The sequence below is a fragment of the Schistocerca cancellata genome, chromosome 5, assembly GCF_023864275.1.
Source record: "Schistocerca cancellata isolate TAMUIC-IGC-003103 chromosome 5, iqSchCanc2.1, whole genome shotgun sequence".
NCBI classification, from domain to species: domain Eukaryota; kingdom Metazoa; phylum Arthropoda; class Insecta; order Orthoptera; family Acrididae; genus Schistocerca; species Schistocerca cancellata.
The window spans coordinates 764,362,910-764,384,431 of record NC_064630.1 but is presented as its reverse complement, the minus strand read 5'-3'; the positions used below and the strand labels follow the sequence as shown (position 1 = coordinate 764,384,431).

The window sequence follows — 21,522 nt, the reverse complement described above, 5'->3', positions numbered from 1 at the left end:
CCACTGAGGATGACACGGCGGTCGGATGGTCCCGGTAGGCCACTAGTGGCCTGAAGATGGAGTGCTTTTTTTTTTTTGTCACACATTACAAGAAAACTTGACGAAGTTCTGCAGTTATAATTTATTGCAACTAATTCTCCCTTAAAATTATGCTCAGATGTTGGTTATCTCCCTTACAACCGTGATCAAATGTTGGTCACCTAGGTATAGATCACAAGAAAAACATTGAGATATATGGTACACAATATGTTGTTATAGGATTTCTTTGTACGCCTACATCCAGTGCATTATGTTTTCATTATCATAATACACCACTACTCCATCAGTTTTCAATCACCTTCTGTTGTGCAAACAGCTGTTCACTATCCACATTTTCTCAAAAATTACCCCACATTATAGTCCTCATTTTTTCATTGAGTCTGCTTCTTTTTCCTGATCTTCATCTCATATATTCATGGGATCAGCATGTTAATCTGGGTTTTGAAAAGTTAGTGATATAAGATGACCAAATGCCCTTCTTGCTCCCTGGGACAGAATTTGAGCACACCATCTATCTGTCTCTATGAACATTTCTCAAAATGTCTGAGAATTGTATAGCTATGGTGAGACATGGGTAGCAGCCCAGAATTCACCCTGTCGGATGTGAGAAATAGCCTGAAAACCATCTCCAGCCTGGCCTGCACACCAGCATTCATTGTTAATCTGCCAGGCAAATTTGATACAGGATCAGCACATCTTCCTGAATCCCAGAAGCTGCATGCTACAGTGCACAGCTATCTGGGTGGCTCAACACTTTATCACTGAGTATGAAGTATTTATCACCTTTTGCCAATAATGCCAATTTACATTGCTTTATTGTAGTAGCTAGGATCAAATTATATACTCAAAGTCAATACATCAACATCATTTAATACACATTCTCGGTAATAACGATTGCTTCTTTCCTTAGCTGAATAATGTTGCACACCTTTTGTTCTACACTTTACACATGGTGCTTCAGTTTTGGGAACATACATTTTGGTTTCAGTTCAATGAATTCTGTTATAACGTCCCCTGATATTTCATCTTTCATTACACCCACTTTCTTTTTACTGAAACATGGTATGTTATATATAATGTTACCAGGGTAACCCAAATTGTTAGAGTACCTATGAACATTACTTTTAATAATATCATAAATGATTGAGATAGTTACGTAGTATAATTAAGCTGTGTCTATGTAATACATTTCAAACAATGGAGATAGCAGTCAATAGTGTGAGGTCTGCTTCCTTGTGCATATATATATATATATATATATATATATATATATATATAATAGAAGGAAACATTCCATGAAGGAAAAATATACCTAAAAACAAAGATGATGTGACTTACCAAATGAAAGTGCTGGCAGGTCGACAGACACACAAACGAACACAAACATACACACAAAATTCAAGCTTTCGCAACAAACTGTTGCCTCATCAGGAAAGAGGGAAGGAGAGGGAAAGACGAAAGGATGTGGGTTTTAAGAGAGAGGGTAAGGAGTCATTCCAGTTCCGGGAGCGGAAAGACTTACCTTAGGGGGAAAAAAGGACGGGTACACACTCGCACACACACACATATCCATCCACACATATACAGACACAATATGTCTGCTTGTGTCTGTAGCTGTGTCTGTAGCTTGTGTCTGTTCTGATAGCTGACCACATAAAAAATTACTTGTTGTGAAACAAGCAGGAGAATATTAGCCTTGAAGAACAACTAGTGTTTCGAGCATCAGAAACCTGGCACATCTGCAAAGAACGCTTAAAGTAAACAGATGTGAAACAGAGATATCATTGTCATTTTGCAGACGGATAATAAGTAGCTGCCCTTGCTAGCTGTAACTTATATTATAGACATAATTTTACTGTGCCTGTTGCGTTTTACAATCTGAAGAATTATGGTGTTCACCTTAAAACTGAGAGCCTTAGGAAACAATTGGAAGAAACTGAGCATAATAAAATGTGAAAATGAAAACAGGCCATGTTTCTGTGTTTGCAACACCCATGGAAACATTTACTAAATCTATAGCAGTAAACCAACACTGTAACATAAAGTTCCGATGTATAGATTCTGTCAACATTCTGGCATGTTAGTCAGAAAAACATGTATTTTGCATAAAACTTTTGAGTTCGATATAACAAGAAAGTATTTACCCATCAGTGAACAGTTTAATTTAATTCATAAGAAAGGCATTTATCTGTATGACTATGTAACTGATGAATCTGTTTTGTTGGATGAGCAGTTGCAGCCAACTGAAGCATTCAAAATCACAGTGACTGATAAAATAACTATCCAAGAATTTAAGTAGCAAGGAGCGTGCTAGATATAGTTTTTATTTGGGTGTAATACATTAGGAGTATCTGAATGGAACATATAGCAAGTCTGCACCTATGTTTTAAGTGGCGAGTGGAATTTGTACCAAGGCCAAGGCAGGTGCATTTGCCACTAAGTCACCTCGATACAGTGGTTCAAACCACTGTGCCAAAATGGCTTAGTGGCAAATGCACCTGCCTAGTAAGCAGGAGACATGGGTTCAATTCTTGGCCTTGGTACAAATTGTCACTTGTCGCTTCAGTCTATTTACATAAAATCATATCTGTATGAGACAAGTAAAGTCTCTGAAATTGTTTCATGTCATTGGTACCTATGTCCCACCTTGGTTACATGATTCGCAAACAGCATCTGTGTGTGCAACAGGAGGTGATTTAAAATTGTCTTAGCAATAAAATGCTGGTTGTGAACATAATATACTGAAATTATAGTCTATGTATGATGTGGACTTAATGATCTGAAATTACGATCTATAGGTTACAGATGTGAGATGATAATGAAAATGTCATGCAATTGTTGTAGATGTAGAAAAGATGCCACTGTTGCTTTATGCAACAAAACACTTGCATAATATATTACGACCTAGATATCTCAGTGTTTTTCTCACTGGCAAACAGTTACCATGAGCTAATATGCTAGAGCACACTGTAAATATATGGTATTTCTCCTCAGATTTGAGCCAGAAATCACACTCAAATCATACCATTTTTCTTAGAATGTGAACCGAAATAGCACTAAAGTTACATAATTTCTCTTCACATGCACTCTGTTATGCAAATAAAACAAATGGAACCATGTTTTGTAGAACTCTCTCTGCGATAACTAGAAAACTGTGCTGAGTGCTGAAATGGTGGTCAGTCACACTACAATCAACTTAGAAAAGGGATGCAGTTGTCTGTTTCTGACTGCACATACTCTGATGTGACATTATCCCTTCTGGCATAATGAGTGCTATATTGCTCCCATCACTGGGTCAGTATTTTTCTTTGAAATTGTGTGTACTGCACTGTGCAAGAGTTTAGTTGGTTGGTTGTTTTGGGGAAGGAGACCAGACAGTGAGGTCATCGGTCTAATCGGATTAGAGAAGGATTGGGAATGAAGTCGGCCATGCCCTTTCAAAAGAACCATCCCGGCATTTGCCTGGAGCGATTTAGGGAAATCACGGAAAACCTAAATCAGGATGGCCGGACGAAGAGTTTAGTATAAAAGCTTTTAGAAGAATAGCTGCAGTATCAACTCCACATGTGCACTCGCTTACTGCCCAAAGCCTTCTAGCTGCACTGACTGGTACTTCATTGACGCAGGTTCAATCCTTACTGTTACCAGTTTTATTTTGTTTTTCATTTTATTTTATTTCTCACAGTGATAAACAACTAATTACAAAATTTGAATGTATTTAAACAGTTCAATTTAAAAAAGTAAATTTAATATATTCAATTTTGTTATGATTACTACTCTTGTACATCAAAATGCTATAGACAGTCGTTTAAAAAGCAAGTGTATGAGGAAATTTACCATGAAAGTTTTGTTTCAGTTAATGGGTACCACAGCAATGTATTTATTGAAAGAAGGTGGAATTTTGCACTCTTCCTGTACTCGTTTCATTTTTTGCTGGCTAGTTTTAGCCTTCTAGGCCTTCTAAATTGAATTTACTTACATATTGAAATGTCAGCATCTATAAATTTGTGGTTCTTAGACAGCATTTGTGAACCAAAATGAATAAAAAACACAATTTTCGGCTATGCTGACATTCCAATATGTAAGGCATAGTTTTCTATTGCAGAATCACAAAATCACATGAGAAGGCTGAAACTAGTCATGAACAAACTAAATTAATAGAGAACAAGTGGAAAATGCCACCTTATTCTAGTATGAGAGTGTTTTCTGTAGCTGATCTGCTAAAGAGACTCTTTTCCAGTAGATTTTAGGAAGAGAAAGTGAGATTTAAAGAGTTAGGTAGATCTAGTCCAAATGTAAATCTAACAGCAGCAAGGTGTGGGATGAGGCTCACTGATTTGACAGAACGTATCTCTGCTTACGTAGATCAACACCTTCAACCCATTACATGCAGTCTCCCATCCTTTATCAAAGACACCAACCACTTTCTCGAACGCCTGGAATCCTTACCCAGTCTGTTACCCCCTTGTAACCATTGATGCCACTTCCTTATACACAAATATTCCACATGTCCAGGGCCTTGCTGCGATGGAGCACTTCCTTGCACACCGATCACCTGCCACCCTACCTAAAACCTCTTTCCTCATTACCTTAGCCAGCTTCATCCTGACTCACAACTTCTTCACTTTCGAAGGCCAGACATACCAACAATTAAAGGGAACAGCCATGGGTACCAGGATGGCCCCCTCGTACGCCAACCTATTCATGGGTCGCTTAGAGGAAGCCTTCTTGGTTACCCAGGCCTGCCAACCCAAAGTTTGGTACAGATTTATTGATGACATCTTCATGATCTGGACTCACAGTGAAGAAGAACTCCAGAATTTCCTCTCCAACCTCAACTCCTTTGGTTCCATCAGATTCACCTGGTCCTACTCCAAACCCCATGCCACTTTCCTTGACGTTGACCTCCACCTGTCCAATCACCAGCTTCACACGTCTGTCCACATCAAACCCACCAACAAGCAACAGTACCTCCATTATGACAGCTGCCACCCATTCCACATCAAACGGTCCCTTCCCTACAGCCTAGGTCTTTGTGGCAAACAAATCTGCTCCAGTCCGGAATCCCTCAACCACTACACCAACAACCTGAAAACAGCTTTTGCATCCCGCAACTACCCTCCCGACCTGGTACAGAAGCAAATAACCAGAGCCACTTACTCATCTCCTCAAACCCAGAACCTCCCACAGAAGAACCCCAAAAGTGCCCCACTTGTGACAGGATACTTTCCGGGACTGGATCAGGGTCTGAATGTGGCTCTTCAGCAGGGATATGACTTCCTCAAATCCTGCCCTGAAATGAGATCCGTCCTTCATGAAATCCTCCCCACTCCACCAAGAGTGTCTTTCCGCCGTCCACCTAACCTTCGTAACCTCTTAGTTTATCCCTATGATATCCCCAAACCACCTTCCCTACCCTCTGGCTCCTACCCTTGTAACCGCCCCTGGTGTAAAACCTGTCCCATGTACCCTCCCACAACCACCTACTACAGTCCTGTAACCCGGAAGGTGTACACGATCAAAGGCAGAGCCACGTGTGAAAGCACCCACGTGATTTACCAACTGACCTGCCTACACTGTGAAGCTTTCTATGTGGGAATGACCAGCAACAAACTGTCCATTTGCATAAATGGACACAGGCAGACAGTGTCTGTTGGTAATGAGGATCACCCTGTGGCTAAACATGCCTTGGTGCATGGCCAGCACATCTTGGCACAGTGTTACACCATCCGGGTTATCTGGATACTTCCCACTAACACCAACCTGTCAGAACTCCGGAGATGGGAACTTGCCCTTCAGTATATCCTCTCTTCTCGTTATCCGCCAGGCCTCAATCTCCGATAATTTCTAATTTCAATTTTCCACCGCTCATACCGCACCTGTCCTTCAACAACATCTTTGCCTCTGTACTTCCGCCTCGACTGACATCTCTGCCCAAACTCTTTGCCTTTACAAATGTCTGCTTGTGTCTGTGTATGTGCGGATGGATATGTGTGTGTATGCGAGTGTATACCTGTCCTTTTTTCCCCCTAAGGTAAGTCTTTCCGCTCCCGGGATTGGAATGACTCCTCACCCTCTCCCTTAAAACCCACATCCTTTCGTCTTTCCCTCTCCTTCCCTCTTTCCTGATGAAGCAACCGTTGGTTGCGAAAGCTTGTTTTTGTGTGTATGTTTGTGTGTCTATCAACCTGCCTGCGCTTTCGTTTGGTAAGTCACATCTTCTTTTTTTTAATATATTTTTCCTATGCGGAATGTTTCCCTCAATTTTATATATATATATATATATATATATGGTTATAATAGAAGGAAACATTCCACGAAGGAAAAATATACTTAAAAACAAAGATGATGTGACTTACCAAATGAAAGTGCTGGCAGGTCGACAGGCACACAAACGAACACAAACATACACACAAAATTCAAGCTTTCGCAACAAACTGTTGCCTCATCAGGAAAGAGGGAAGGATAGGGAAAGACGAAAGGATGTGGGTTTTAAGGGAGAGGGTAAGGAGTCATTCCAGTCCCGGGAGCGGAAAGACTTACCTTAGGGGGAAAAAAGGACGGGTATACACTCGCACACACACACATATCCATCCACACATATACAGACACAAGCAGACATATTTAAAGACAAAAGAGTCTTTTGTCTTTAAATATGTCTGCTTGTGTCTGTATATGTGTGGATGGATATGTGTGTGTGTGCGAGTGTATACCCGTCCTTTTTTCCCCCTAAGGTAAGTCTTTCCGCTCCCGGGACTGGAATGACTCCTTACCCTCTCCCTTAAAACCCACATCCTTTCGTCTTTCCCTATCCTTCCCTCTTTCCTGATGAGGCAACAGTTTGTTGCGAAAGCTTGAATTTTGTGTGTATGTTTGTGTTCGTTTGTGTGCCTGTCGACCTGCCAGCACTTTCATTTGGTAAGTCACATCATCTTTGTTTTTAAGTATATATATATATATATATATATATATATATAAACAAAGATATATATATATATATATCATCTTTGTTTTTAGGTATATATATATATATATATATATATATATATATATATATATATATATATATATATATATACCTAAAAACAAAGATGATGTGACTTACCAAATGAAAGTGCTGGCAGGTTGACAGACACACAAACGAACACAAGCATACACACAAAATTCAAGCTTTCGCAACAAACTGTTGCCTCATCAGGAAAGAGGGAAGGAGAGGGAAAGACGAAAGGATGTGGGTTTTAAGGGAGAGGGTAAGGAGTCATTCCAGTCCCGGGAGCGGAAAGACTTACCTTATGGGGAAAAAAGGACGGGTATACACTCGCACACACACACATATCCATCCACACATATACAGACACAAGCAGACATATATATATATATATATATATATATATATATATATATATATATATAATAGAGGGAAACATTCCACGTGGGAAAAATATATTTAAAAAGAAAGATGATGAGACTTACCAAACAAAAGCGCTGGCAGGTCGATAGACACACAAACAAACACAAACATACACGCAAAATTCTAGCTTTCGCAACCAACGGTTGCCTCGTCAGGAAAGAGGGAAGGAGAAGGAAAGACAAAAGGATATGGGTTTTAAGGGAGAGGGTAAGGAGTCATTCCAATCCCGGGAGCGGAAAGACTTACCTTAGGGGGAAAAAAGGACAGGTATACACTTGCACACACACACATATCCATCCACACATATACAGACACAAGCAGACATATATATATATATATATATATATATATATATATATATATATATATATATATATATATAATAGAGGGAAACATTCCACGTGGGAAAAATATATTTAAAAAGAAAGATGATGAGACTTACCAAACAAAAGCGCTGGCAGGTCGATAGACACACAAACAAACACAAACATACACGCAAAATTCTAGCTTTCGCAACCAACGGTTGCCTCGTCAGGAAAGAGGGAAGGAGAAGGAAAGACACAAGGATATGGGTTTTAAGGGAGAGGGTAAGGAGTCATTCCAATCCCGGGAGCGGAAAGACTTACCTTAGGGGGAAAAAAGGACAGGTATACACTTGCAAACACACACATATCCATCCACACATACACAGACACAAGCAGACATATTGTGTCTGTATATGTGTGGATGGATATGTGTGTGTGTGCGAGTGTGTACCCGTCCTTTTTTCCCCCTAAGGTAAGTCTTTCCGCTCCCGGAACTGGAATGACTCCTTACCCTCTCCCTTAAAACCCACATCCTTTCGTCTTTCCCTCTCCTTCCCTCTTTCCTGATGAGGCAACAGTTTGTTGCGAAAGCTTGAATTTTGTGTGTATGTTTGTGTTCGTTTGTGTGTCTGTCGACCTGCCAGCACTTTCATTTGGTAAGTCACATCATCTTTGTTTTTAGGTATATTTTTCCTTCATGGAATGTTTCCTTCTATTATAACTATATGTGTGTGTGTGCAAGTGTATACCTGTCCTTTTTTCTCCCTAAGGTAAGTCTTTCCGCTCCCGGGATTGGAATGACTCCTTACCCTCTCCCTTAAAACCCATATCCTTTTGTCTTTCCTTCTCCTTCCCTCTTTCCTGACGAGGCAACCGTTGGTTGCGAAAGCTAGAATTTTGTGTGTATGTTTGTGTTTGTTTGTGTGTCTATCGACCTGCCAGCGCATTTGTTTGGTATGTCTCATCATCTTTCTTTTTTTATATATATATATATATAATTAAGCCAGCACATCTTGGCACAGTGTTACACCGTCTGGGTTATCGGAATACTTCCCACTAACACCAACCTGTCAGAACTCCGGAGATGGGAACTTGCCCTTCAGTATATCCTCTCTTCTCATTATCCGCCAGGCCTCAACCTCCGCTAATTTCAAGTTGCCGCCGCTCATACCTCACCTGTCTTTCAACAACATCTTTTTGCCTCTGTACTTCCACCTCGACTGACATCTCTGCCCTAACTCTTTGCCTTTACAAATGTCTGCTTGTGTCTGTGTATGTGTGGATGGAGATGTGTGTGTATGCGAGTGTATACCTGTCCTTTTTTCCCCCTAAGGTAAGCCTTTCCGCTCCGGAACTGGAATGACTCCTTACCCTCTCCCTTAAAACCCACATCCTTTCGTCTTTCCCTCTCCTTCCCTCTTTCATGATGAGGCAACAGTTTGTTGCGAAAGCTTGAATTTTGTGTGTATGTTTGTGTTCGTTTGTGTGTCTGTCGACCTGCCAGCACTTTCATTTGGTAAGTCACATCATCTTTGTTTTTAGGTATATTTTTCCTTCATGGAATGTTTCCTTCTATTATAACTATATGTGTGTGTGTGCAAGTGTATACCTGTCCTTTTTTCTCCCTAAGGTAAGTCTTTCCGCTCCCGGGATTGGAATGACTCCTTACCCTCTCCCTTAAATCCCATATCCTTTTGTCTTTCCTTCTCCTTCCCTCTTTCCTGACGAGGCAACCGTTGGTTGCGAAAGCTAGAATTTTGTGTGTATGTTTGTGTTTGTTTGTGTGTCTATCGACCTGCCAGCGCATTTGTTTGGTATGTCTCATCATCTTTCTTTTTTTATATATATATATATATAATTAAGCCAGCACATCTTGGCACAGTGTTACACTGTCTGGGTTATCGGAATACTTCCCACTAACACCAACCTGTCAGAACTCCGGAGATGGGAACTTGCCCTTCAGTATATCCTCTCTTCTCATTATCCGCCAGGCCTCAACCTCCGCTAATTTCAAGTTGCCGCCGCTCATACCTCACCTGTCTTTCAACAACATCTTTTTGCCTCTGTACTTCCACCTCGACTGACATCTCTGCCCTAACTCTTTGCCTTTACAAATGTCTGCTTGTGTCTGTATATGTGTGGATGGATATGTGTGTGTGTGCGAGTGTATACCCGTCCTTTTTTCCCCCTAAGGTAAGTCTTTCCGCTCCCGGAACTGGAATGACTCCTTACCCTCTCCCTTAAAACCCACATCCTTTCGTCTTTCCCTCTCCTTCCCTCTTTCCTGATGAGGCAACAGTTTGTTGCGAAAGCTTGGATTTTGTGTGTATGTTTGTGTTCGTTTGTGTGTCTGTCGACCTGCCAGCACTTTCATTTGGTAAGTCACATCATCTTTGTTTTTAGGTATATTTTTCCTTCGTGGAATGTTTCCTTCTATATATATATATATATATATAAAATAGAGGGAAACATTCCACGTGGGATATATAGGAAACACTCTCATTGGCCTTTTCCTTAGAAAAGGGCATGGCTTGGGAAGGAGTTGTGAAATATGATTATTGTCTCATTAGTATGGTGGAAAATACCGAGTTGTGGTTGGGAGAGCTACATATGTGAATTGGCTTAGTAGCTTTCTGATTGACCTACTTCCAAAACAGGGTCAGGGTTAGGAACAGAAGAAAGGGTGTAGCTTAGGAATGGGGGGGAAGGGGTGTAGGTAGGAGAGAGTGGAGGGGAGTTCAAGGTAACATTTCATTGTAAGTCAATACTGCATTCCTACTATCAATCAATAAAATAATGATACAAAAGCACATGATCCATTACTATAGCATGAATTAACACAGCGATAATTGTGGATGATGTCAAAGTCACCTATTTCTGCACATATGGAGTTAGCAGTAAACCCAGAATTTAGAACTGTACACTCAGCATTGTGAGTGGGTCACTAAGACCACTGACCCACTACTGACCTGACTGGCAGCTGATTGGCATGCAGGGATGGAATGCACACTGACCATGATCAGAAACTCATTCATGTAAATCAGGCTTTATATGAATGAAATATTGATTTTGTGCGCTTGACTGTTAGGTACCATACTGGCCACCTAAATGACTATTGTGTAGTAACTAGCAAGAGTCAGAGACCCATTGTAGTTGTCTGAACAGATCAATATTGATAGAGACTGGAAAAGAATAGGAGGGGACCTTTCATCTCCATACAGTATGTATGAGTGACAACACAAAAGATATATTTTAATGTTTTGCTGGATGGTCAAATCTACCCTCAAAGTATTGGAAAATAATACTTATTGCTCAGATAAATTTTAACTGTAGTAGAATGTGTACTGATTTGAAACTTCCAAGCAAATTACAATTGTGTTTCAGAATAGGGGGAAGACAGAGGACTAGCAAGATGGTGGATTGTGAGCTGTGCCTGGGTAGAGAATTTTCCCATGAGAAGCTAAGATTCCAGGTTCTATTACTAGTCCAGCATACTACAAAAATATTCAATACTTCCTATGTTTGTCAGGCTCACTCTACAAAATGAACAAGCTGCTTAAATTGAAACATTTGAGGAAGAAGAAAAAGACTCTAACAAAACATGATATTAATATATTAATAAGTGCCAGAGGCTGGGCACATGGAGACAGTGGCCATGTATGTGCGAGTTGTGCTTTTTTCTTGGTGTGTGTGTGTGTGTGTGTGTGTGTGTGTGTGTGTGTGTGTGTGTGTGTGTGTGTTCTATTTCATTGTGCATGTCTGTGACTCAACACCTCACCTATGTAGTGAGCAGCAATCTATCTTTACCGTATTGTCATTGTTACTTCTTAATTTTTCTGGTTTTTGGATGAGTTAATATTTTTCAAATAATTCTTCAAATTTGTCAAGCTTATAATTCAGTGACAGACATTCATTACCGCACTGTAGTGCCTTATTTTAAGTTTCTTTTTAGATGAGTAAGTTTTTTGCAGGCATTGTTAATCATACTGTAGCTTCTTTTCATTTTGTATATTGTCTCCTCTATAGCAGGTTTTTCTAAACTGTATTCTTGGATTGTTGCCCTCAACTATTTTTTAATTTGTTTACCTTTCCTACTCAACCAACATCTTTGCTCAAAACTTTTGATGCACTTTTTATGTTTTTCATTACTTTCACTTCCTCTGCAGAAATTCTTTAGTTTGCTATGTTCCTAGCACGAATGGTATTAATTCATTTTCATTAGTTTTGTTTTTTCATTATTAGCAATGGGTTCTTATTTCAATTCAACTTACTATGATATTTATTTACTAAAAGGCAAAACTGTCATTGACCTGAAGGTTCCAGAATGAATTTTCACCCTGCAGCAATGAGTGTGCTTATTTAAAACATCCTGGCAGATTAAAACTGTGTGTTGTGCTGGAACTTGAACCTGGGAGCTTCACCATTTGCGGAAAAGTGCTCTACCAACTTCGCCATCGATGCACAACTCATGACCCAACCTCAAAGTTCTACTTCCACCAGTACCTCATCTCCCACCTTTGAAACTTCACGGAAGTTCTCGTGCATTCCTTGTGGGCCTAGCACTGTTGGAGATGAAGTACTGACTCAAGTAAAGCTGTGAAGACATGTCATGGGTCATGCTTAGATAAGTCAGTCGATAGAGCACTTATTCACAAAAGCCATAGGGCCCAGTTTTGAGTACTGGTCTGCCAGGAACATCCACCCGAATGTAAGTTTGAAAACTATACAGTGCTCCACTTGGTACGGTTTATTGGAGATTGTTTGCCGTTGCCTCCCTTCTACCTTTGAGCTGACTTAACCAGCCAGTTAGATAGGAGAAACTACAGTTTAATATGGACTCCAAAGAATCTGCAAATATGCTATTTTTATATTCGCAAACGCTGCCAGAGGTGAAGGAAGTGATGAGTGGCAGATACAAATCTTCAGATGGAGTGGGGATTTAACCTGACACATTTGGGTTTGTAGCCTTGCACTTTACTATACATTTATTTTTTTCAAATCTATAAATACAATAATAACTGTCATCACTGCAACACCTAGAAGAAATGGTACAAATAAATCTAGACTTTAGTAAATGACATTCTTCTATGCATACAGCAATACACATGTGGAACCAGTGGAGATGCTCATAAGTATTGAGAAATGCAAAATTATTATAGAACATGATGACTGCTACCTTCCCACAAGGTGATAACAGACCATATAGCTTTATAGATGGTGTTAGACTTGATGCTAATGGGAACCTGTATTTGCCACCAGTTCAACACTGGCAGTCGCAGGCTTTATTGCTGGCATGCATTCCGTTGTGCTGCCTTCCACTGACCAGAAACCACAATGCTTCAGACAACAAAAGCTGATGGTGTGCTGAGAGATCATTGTAGTGTAGTGGCTACATCCTGCTTCCACCAGTGCTACAGTGTAGCCAAAATTATTGATTAGAATAATGGATAAGTGTGAAGTGCTGTGGTTTCAAACATCACTTGGAACAGCATATGCATTGCATGCATTGGTGGCAACCTGAAAATGTTCTGATGTATCAAAAAGGGTTTAGAGCCTGTGACACAATCTCAGCTTCAGGTAAATTCAAATACCATATTTCAGCAGGAAATGTGCAAAACTCCTTCACAAGTGAAAGCCATCATTACTTCACTGGCCTGAAAGTTTGGCTGACATGTCAACTGTTATACCAGTCTGAAATACAATTGTTTGGGAATTTGTATATCACAACAGTTACTGCTGATTGGAAATGTTCAGGAAGAAGGCTAAGGGACTGAACTTCGAGGTTACTCCCAAATAGATCCACACAGAAGAAATCATTGAGTCCATGGAAGCAGCACTCTGGCACATATATGCAATTGAAACTGAGAAAATTAGGCAGGAAATTGTTAGAATTTAACTAAGAGCCAAGCCACCCAAGAACAACCTTAGCTGGGAGGAAAGGGTAACTATTTACAGAGTTAAAGAAGAACAATGAAACTGTGATATTACAAGCAGGTAAAGACAGTGCTACTGTGATCTTGTATACCATGCAGTATGAAGACAAGATGAACTGAGGATTGGCCCTATGGCTAAGATAGTTCAGTGGCCACAGACCTTAATCAAGGATTCAAGAACTGATGCTCATACAGCCAAGGATCTCATTCCCAGTTACACACAGAATTTATAGAGTGACAAAAATAAACAAAGAAGATCATCCTTTAAGCTAATTGTAAATGGGGTTAACTCACCTACATACAATTTGGCAAAGTGTCAAGCCCACAAATGAAGACCTCTAGTTGGCAAAACAGAGTCTTATGTGAAGAACTTGGCACTCAATAGAACACACAAAGGGAGAAACAATTCTACCCACAGACATCATAATCAGCTTTGACGTAAAGTCACTATTTACAAATGTGCCAGTAGATAAAAGTGTATGCATCCTACAAGAGCATTTTGAGCCAGACATTTGTGACATGGCTGATTTCTATTTGTCATCAACAAACTTCAAATTGCAAGGAAAATACTATGGCCAAATAGGTGGTGTATCAATGGATTCTCCCCTATCCCCTTTAGCAGCTAACATATTCATATTCACAGAGACCTTTAAAGCAAAAGCACTTTGTTCAGCTTCTTTTTTGCCCAAGTTGTTGGTTGAGATATGTGGACGACATGTTGGCTACAGTGAGACAATATTCGAACAAAATGCACAAGAAGATCCAGTTCACACTCAAAGTAGAAGAGAATTGCGCTGTACCATTCCTAGATGCGGAAGTGTATCAGACAATGGATGGCACACTAGAGCACGTAGTTTATCGGAAGCCAGTTCATATGGACAGATATTTATACGCCCAATCCCACCATTGCCAGTGCAGAAGAACTTGGTCATTTGTTCTCTGACTGTTTGCATGCATTAACTAAGTGAGCCTCACTGTATAACACCTGCGCATAAAGGCTGCGAACAATGTTCTTGGCCAATGGACATAATCTCAAATCAATCCACACAGTGATGGCAAGGAAAATGAAAACAAGATAAGCAGACAACTGACAAACTGCAGCCAGCAATGCACTTACTTTATGTGAAGAATGTCGCCACCTGCATTGGTAAACATCTTTTCAGGGTTGGCATTCAGTCTGTGTTTTACACCATCTGCAAGATCCAGGATGTTCTTGGCTCCATCCAGGGCAAGCAAGGTAGATGCTCTGTACAGTGCTGGCATGTACAAGGTGACTGTGGGGGAGTCTATATAAGTGAATCTGGAAGGCCAGTAGCAATGTACGTATTGGAGCATGAGCACTCCATTCAGTTTGGGCAGCACAGCAAATCTGCAGTGGCTGAACAAAACTTATATGCTTCCCAAGTATGGATGGTGAGCAGAGCAAGGAGGCCATTAAAATATTAAAACATCCTAACAACATGAATAGAGAGGATAGTCTCAAGCTTGCACCATCCTAGCTGTCAGCCGTGAGAACCCAACAGGCCATACTAACAACAAAAGACGTGAGCGTTACAGGTGAGCAACTGCCACTGCATGGCCTATGTCCAGCATGAGGCAAAACTCTATGCTCCATTCACCAATGACTATGAGTCACATCATAAACTGTAAAATGCAGTAGACAACAGCAGTTTCCCATTCTCAGCAACATGGGAAACCAATTACAATAAAGTTTCTCTCTCTTTTCACCTCAAGATCCCAGTAATGTCAATGTTGTTAAAAGTGTGATGTAATTTCATGCTCAGTGGAATAATCACGGCAAAATATAAGGGTCATTCCACAAGTCTTGGCAACTGTGGTATAACTTGTGATAATGCAACAATTTCATGATGTGCACTGGACTAGTATGTCTCAATGCCAACATGAATTAGGGTTCCAGTACAGGAGGCCACAGTAAAGGTAGAAATTAAACACATGCATTGGAACTCTGTGTAAATTTATTGTGCACAATACAAATGGAACAAAAATGAGTCAAAATCAACTACTGTGCTTCAAATTAGTTTCCCAGCACATACACACAGCATTGCCAATGAAGGGGAAGGCGAAAAACGCCATTGGCATTGGCATTGCCATCACTGTGTGTCACATGTCGGCCAAAATGCCATGAAAACATTTGCTCTGTTTGCAAAGTGCCTCCCATGTAATGGTTTCCTCAGTTGTGGAATGACTTCAAAGTCACATGGACTGAGCTCTGGTGAGAAGGGTAGAATGGAGGAGGATCCATCTTGCAGCATGCCTCACACTGAATGTTTCAGGCATCGGTACCGAGCCATCCCTCACAAGCACTAGCAATCTGTCAGTTATTTCTGTAATGTCGGCAGCAGGTTTCTTATAATGAATTCTGAACAACAAAATACACCTGTAGACTCTGACAAAGGCCACTATAACTGTGGCCAAAATGTTGGTTTCATCAGTGATTTTTATTTACAATATGACATGGTGCCATACCCAAGAAACTTTCAATTTTAATTGGCTTAGGCCATGTGAGACCACCTTTTGTTCTTTATTGTTCTCTCTCTTGATGCACCTTTGTTAGGCTACATATGCCCTAAGTGCTGATAGGAAGCAGTAGCAGACAAGTTTGTCCAGACTGAAAGAAACAATGCTGATACATTAAAGTACTGTAATCTTTAGGGCTAAGTGACTAACACAAGAGTCTAATATGGCAATTTCTCTATCTTTCCTGTCAGAGTTGAACAAGTGTTCTGTCTATCAACATAGTGTTAAAACTTAACACATGCAATGTGCAGTTTCCTCTGGAAAAGACAATAGTGTTTGAGTGTACCGGCCATTCCATGCCAAGTGGTCTAATGTCGGAAAACGTCCTCACACGATGATCACAAATTTTGCTGAAATTTTGTGTGAACATTTGCACGTAATCCCAAAGAACACTGGTAAAGTTTCACAGTTATTAATTAAGTTTGGTGATACAGTCATTTGATTGACCCCATAATAGAGCTATTAAATGTGCGCCCATAAATCTTCGGCAAATTTGAGGCATAATATTTCCAGAAATTTTTTCTTGAAAGAAACAAAACTAGGCCATCTTGTACGACTTTTTGCACTTTCTTAATTAAAATACACTCCTGGAAATTGCAATAAGAACACCGTGAATTCATTGTCCCAGGAAGGGGAAACTTTATTGACACATTCCTGGGGTCAGATACATCACATGATCACACTGACAGAACCACAGGCACATAGGCACATGCAACAGAGCATGCACAATGTCGGCACTAGTACAGTGTATATCCACCTTTCGCAGCAATGCAGGCTGCTATTCTCCCATGGAGACGATCGTAGAGATGCTGGATGTAGTCCTGTGGAACGGCTTGCCATGCCATTTCCACCTGGCGCCTCAGTTGGACCAGTGTTCGTGCTGGACGTGCAGACCGCGTGAGACGACGCTTCATCCAGTCCCAAACATGCTCAATGGGGGACAGATCCGGAGATCTTGCTGGCCAGGGTAGTTGACTTACACCTTCTAGAGCACGTTGGGTGGCACGGGATACATGCGGACGTGCATTGTCCTGTTGGAACAGCAAGTTCCCTTGCCGGTCTAGGAATGGTAGAACGATGGGTTCGATGACGGTTTGGATGTACTGTGCACTATTCAGTGTCCCCTCGACGATCACCAGTGGTGTACGGCCAGTGTAGGAGATCGCTCCCCACACCATGATGCCGGGTGTTGGCCCTGTGTGCCTCGGTCGTATGCAGTCCTGATTGTGGCGCTCACCTGCACGGCGCCAAACACGCATACGACCATCATTGGCACCAAAGCAGAAGCGACTCTCATCGCTGAAGACGACACGTCTCCATTCGTCCCTCCATTCACGCCTGTCGCGACACCACTGGAGGCGGGCTGCACGATGTTGGGGCGTGAGCGGAAGACGGCCTAACGGTGTGCGGGACCGTAGCCCAGCTTCACGGAGATGGTTGCGAATGGTCCTCGCCGATACCCCAGGAGCAACAGTGTCCCTAATTTGCTGGGAAGTGGCGGTGCGGTCCCCTACGGCACTGCGTAGGATCCTACGGTCTTGGCGTGCATCCGTGCGTCGCTGCGGTCCGGTCCCAGGTCGACGAGCACGTGCACCTTACGCCGACCATTGGCGACAACATCGATGTACTGTGGAGACCTCACGCCCCACGTGTTGAGCAATTCGGCGGTACGTCCACCCGGCCTCCCGCATGCCCACTATATGCCCTCGCTCAAGGTCCGTCAACTGCACATACGGTTCACGTCCACGCTGTCGCGGCATGCTACCAGTGTTAAAGACTGCGATGGAGCTCCGTATGCCACGGCAAACTGGCTGACACTGACGGCGGCGGTGCACAAATGCTGCGCAGCTAGCGCCTTTCGACGGCCAACACCGCGGTTCCTGGTGTGTCCGCTGTGCCGTGCGTGTGATCATTGCTTGTACAGCCCTCTCGCAGTGTCCGGAGCAAGTATGGTGGGTCTGACACACCGGTGTCAATGTGTTCTTTTTTCCATTTCCAGGAGTGTAATAAAAAAAGGTTTCCTGAATGATTATGATATGAACAATTTGATATGAAGTTGGCTGTAAAAATACCTGCTCGAAGGAAATGTGAAATTTAGTTTATACCTCCAGAAGATATTGCAGGGTACACCTGAACCCTTGTACATAATAACTTACCAATACAACAATTTAGAACATAAAATTTAATTCTTCTACTACTTTTCAATACCATAGTTTACGAACTGAGGGCAAAGTTGATGATTTTTCTACAAATGCCAAAAATGGCTGCTTTTGTAACACTTTTTCAACAAAAAGTCCTCTGCAAATTCTTTTAGACTGTTTTCGTTAGAAATACCATGTTCTAAATGACCTACAAACTGTTTGGTTTTGCAATAAAATCATATAAGGTGACAAAAAAGATGACAAGATTAAGTAACGTCTGCCGAGAAAACAGACTCCTTACTAAATGTGAAGGTTACCTTTTTGTATCTGCGGAAGCAATTGTGAGGTAAACCTGAAACTTTGCACATAATAACTTACCAATCAATACAAGGTCCTAGATTACAAACTTTCATTCTCTTACAGCTCTCCAGTACTTTACAAATTGAGGGGAAAAAAGGACAATTTTTCTAAAACCTTTTTTTAAGGATTCTGCAAACTTTTTTAAGAAGTTTACATTAAAAAGCCCAAACCAACTAAAAAATATTTGCTTTTTCAGTGCAAGCATGTGAGGCCCTAAACCATCGGTAACATCATCTGGGCGGCCAGTGTAACTTTCCTTGTGACATTCTACAGCAAATTTATGAAACACGTAAAAAGTTAACGTAGCTTGAAGAAAACATAACAATAGGATCATAAAAGAGGCCTCTTCTAGCTTTGACCACTGATACTTATAGAAATGTATCATCAGCTTGAAATCCTGTGTAAATGAACTGTTTATCAGTTTTGGGATCTGCAAAGAAGACCAACCATGCCTGCTTTATAGCTTTTGGGCCTGGCCCCTATGGCAATGGACATGCTGGTTTCATTATTTTATAAGGAACCAGACCAGACCATTACATTTAAACAATTTTTCATGCATACATTAACGATCACACTAACTGCAAACTATTCTAACACAAAGTACACTGTACCTTAAACCAGAATTAAATCAACATGTCAATAGTATTTCATCATAAAAAGATTTACTAATATTTCTCTATAACAAGAATCCATTGCAAAGAAATGTCAGGAAGTCTGCTGTAAACTTCATCTGAGTTTATACAGTATGACAGTGGTGTGAAACCTGTAAGCTATTTATACAATATCTGCTGCAGCTGTCATGTAAAAGTTTTACAATACTATCATGATCTCCACTGCCTTGCTAATGCACACTTATATTGTGACGTTTCTAATGAGTTTGATTCTGTAGTTGTAGCACAAAAATATATCATGATGAGTCATGACAAAAGACATCCCTTTCTGGAAATTCTTCAAGTTATTCGGATTTTATTGCACTTCCTTGTCATCAAGTCTTTTGATATTGTCACCTCAGAGAGAACTAAACAACTGTAGTACATAATAAAAGATGTGAAATTTAATTTGAGTTCTACCGTTATATGTACCCATTTTCAATGCAACTCCATCTTTTCATCATTTTTTCGGGCGTCATATGCACTGTGAAACCAAATATAGGTTTTAGGTGGTTGACATCACCATCTTGCTATTGAAAAAAATTTAAAATAGTTAACAGAAGATTTTTTTGCAAACATGGCCCAAAAATAACCATTTTTGGCCTTTTTAGGTGAATCATCAACTTTGATCTCAGTAAACTGTTGGGAAACAGTAGGAGAGTGAAATTTTAAATTCTAAGACCTTGCACTGGTAAATTATTATGTGCAAGGTATCAGGTGTATCCCGCAATTACTTCCGGAGACATAAAAAGCCAAAATTTCACATTTTTTCGAGCATCTATTTTTTCGGCTGACTATGCTTCAAATTATCCATATACAAATCGCTCAACAAATCTTTTTATTACTTCACTTAAGAGAGTGCAAAATGCTGTATAAAAGATGGCCTAGTTTTGTTTCTTTCAAGATAATATTTCTGGAGATATTACGTCTCAAAAATTGCTGAGAACTCATGGTTGCACTTCTAATAGCTGCACATTGGAGACAACAAATGACTATATCTCCAAAAGTACCAAACTAATGATCATGATGCTATACAAATGTTTACTGGGAACATGTTCAATTATTCATACAAAATTTCATCAAAATCTGTTTTGGTAATGAGGAACGTCTAGACCACTTTGCATGGAATGACCGTATAGAGAAACAGTTTAATAGCTGATATCAGTAAAAATATGAGAATTTGGTGTTTGATTAATTCATTGTGTATCTCTTATGATTCTGTTGCAGAGTGCGAAGGCGTACACCACGTGATGAGCAAGCATTATTGAGCCACCAATGGGGTGCCAAGAAAGGTCATCCAGTTACCCTGTAATCACTGTTCCATAATCATAAAATGAAAGAATAAACAGAGATATCTGAAATCACACAGCACCTTTCTTTTTTTTCTCTCCATACCATCACAAACAGTCTACCTATCTTTGAGTTTCATGTGATGTCAATTACAAACAGTATCAGTTTGTCCCGGTAAAAACAAGACATTGAAAAATGGTTTGTATGATATTTTTTATTGCACTGGAGGGATGTGTACAGTTGTATTTTCAAATGCTTTTGAAAAAGTTTAGAATGTTTCCATAGTTAGCAGACACTTCTCTTGTAAAAAAGATGTGTGACACAGTTAAGTGGAAGTGAACACAACTTCACTTGTACAGTATGCTAGTGAAACATTACAACTGAATAACTAAACCAACAAAATACGATTTAAAAAGTCTGTTAAGTGATGTTACACATTTTCTGAAATGACAGTTAAATAAAATCAGTTCAAGATGACACACTACAGCCCAAGAAGTCATTTAGACTAATTTGAGAAGCAGCCATTGGCAGAGGCCATTACTCAACTGTAATGGATCAATGTGTGGCGCATGCATGCACATGCACATGCACGCACGCACGCACGCACACACACACACACACACACACACACACACACACACTAGACCAGAAAAAGAACAAACATTTGAGCTTCTTCTTTTTTCCTAATGTAAAGTCACACACAGACATCACATGTGCAGATACACACAGTCATATGAAAACAGGAGGGAACACTGTTGTAGTCACGAATGATGACAGTCAGGTTGATGCTTGTTCTGATGACCTATGTCACACATTCTTTGACAGACAATGAGTGTTCAGTAGTGTTCTGAGCAA

The 21,522-nt window shown here is 40.5% G+C and overlaps 1 protein-coding gene across 2 annotated transcripts in view; it reads left to right on the top strand.

Annotated features, from left to right (window-relative positions):
• The window catches only part of LOC126187615 (uncharacterized), a 55,454-nt gene extending 34,713 nt beyond the window's left edge, over positions 1-20,741 (top strand). For both annotated transcript variants that reach the window (XM_049928809.1, XM_049928808.1), the window contains exon 3: positions 20,605-20,741. In XM_049928809.1, coding sequence (XP_049784766.1) covers positions 20,605-20,645 — 41 coding nt within the window. In that variant the 3' untranslated portion in view covers positions 20,646-20,741. The remainder of the gene's footprint in view (positions 1-20,604) is intronic.
• Positions 20,742-21,522: the final 781 nt, after the last annotated feature.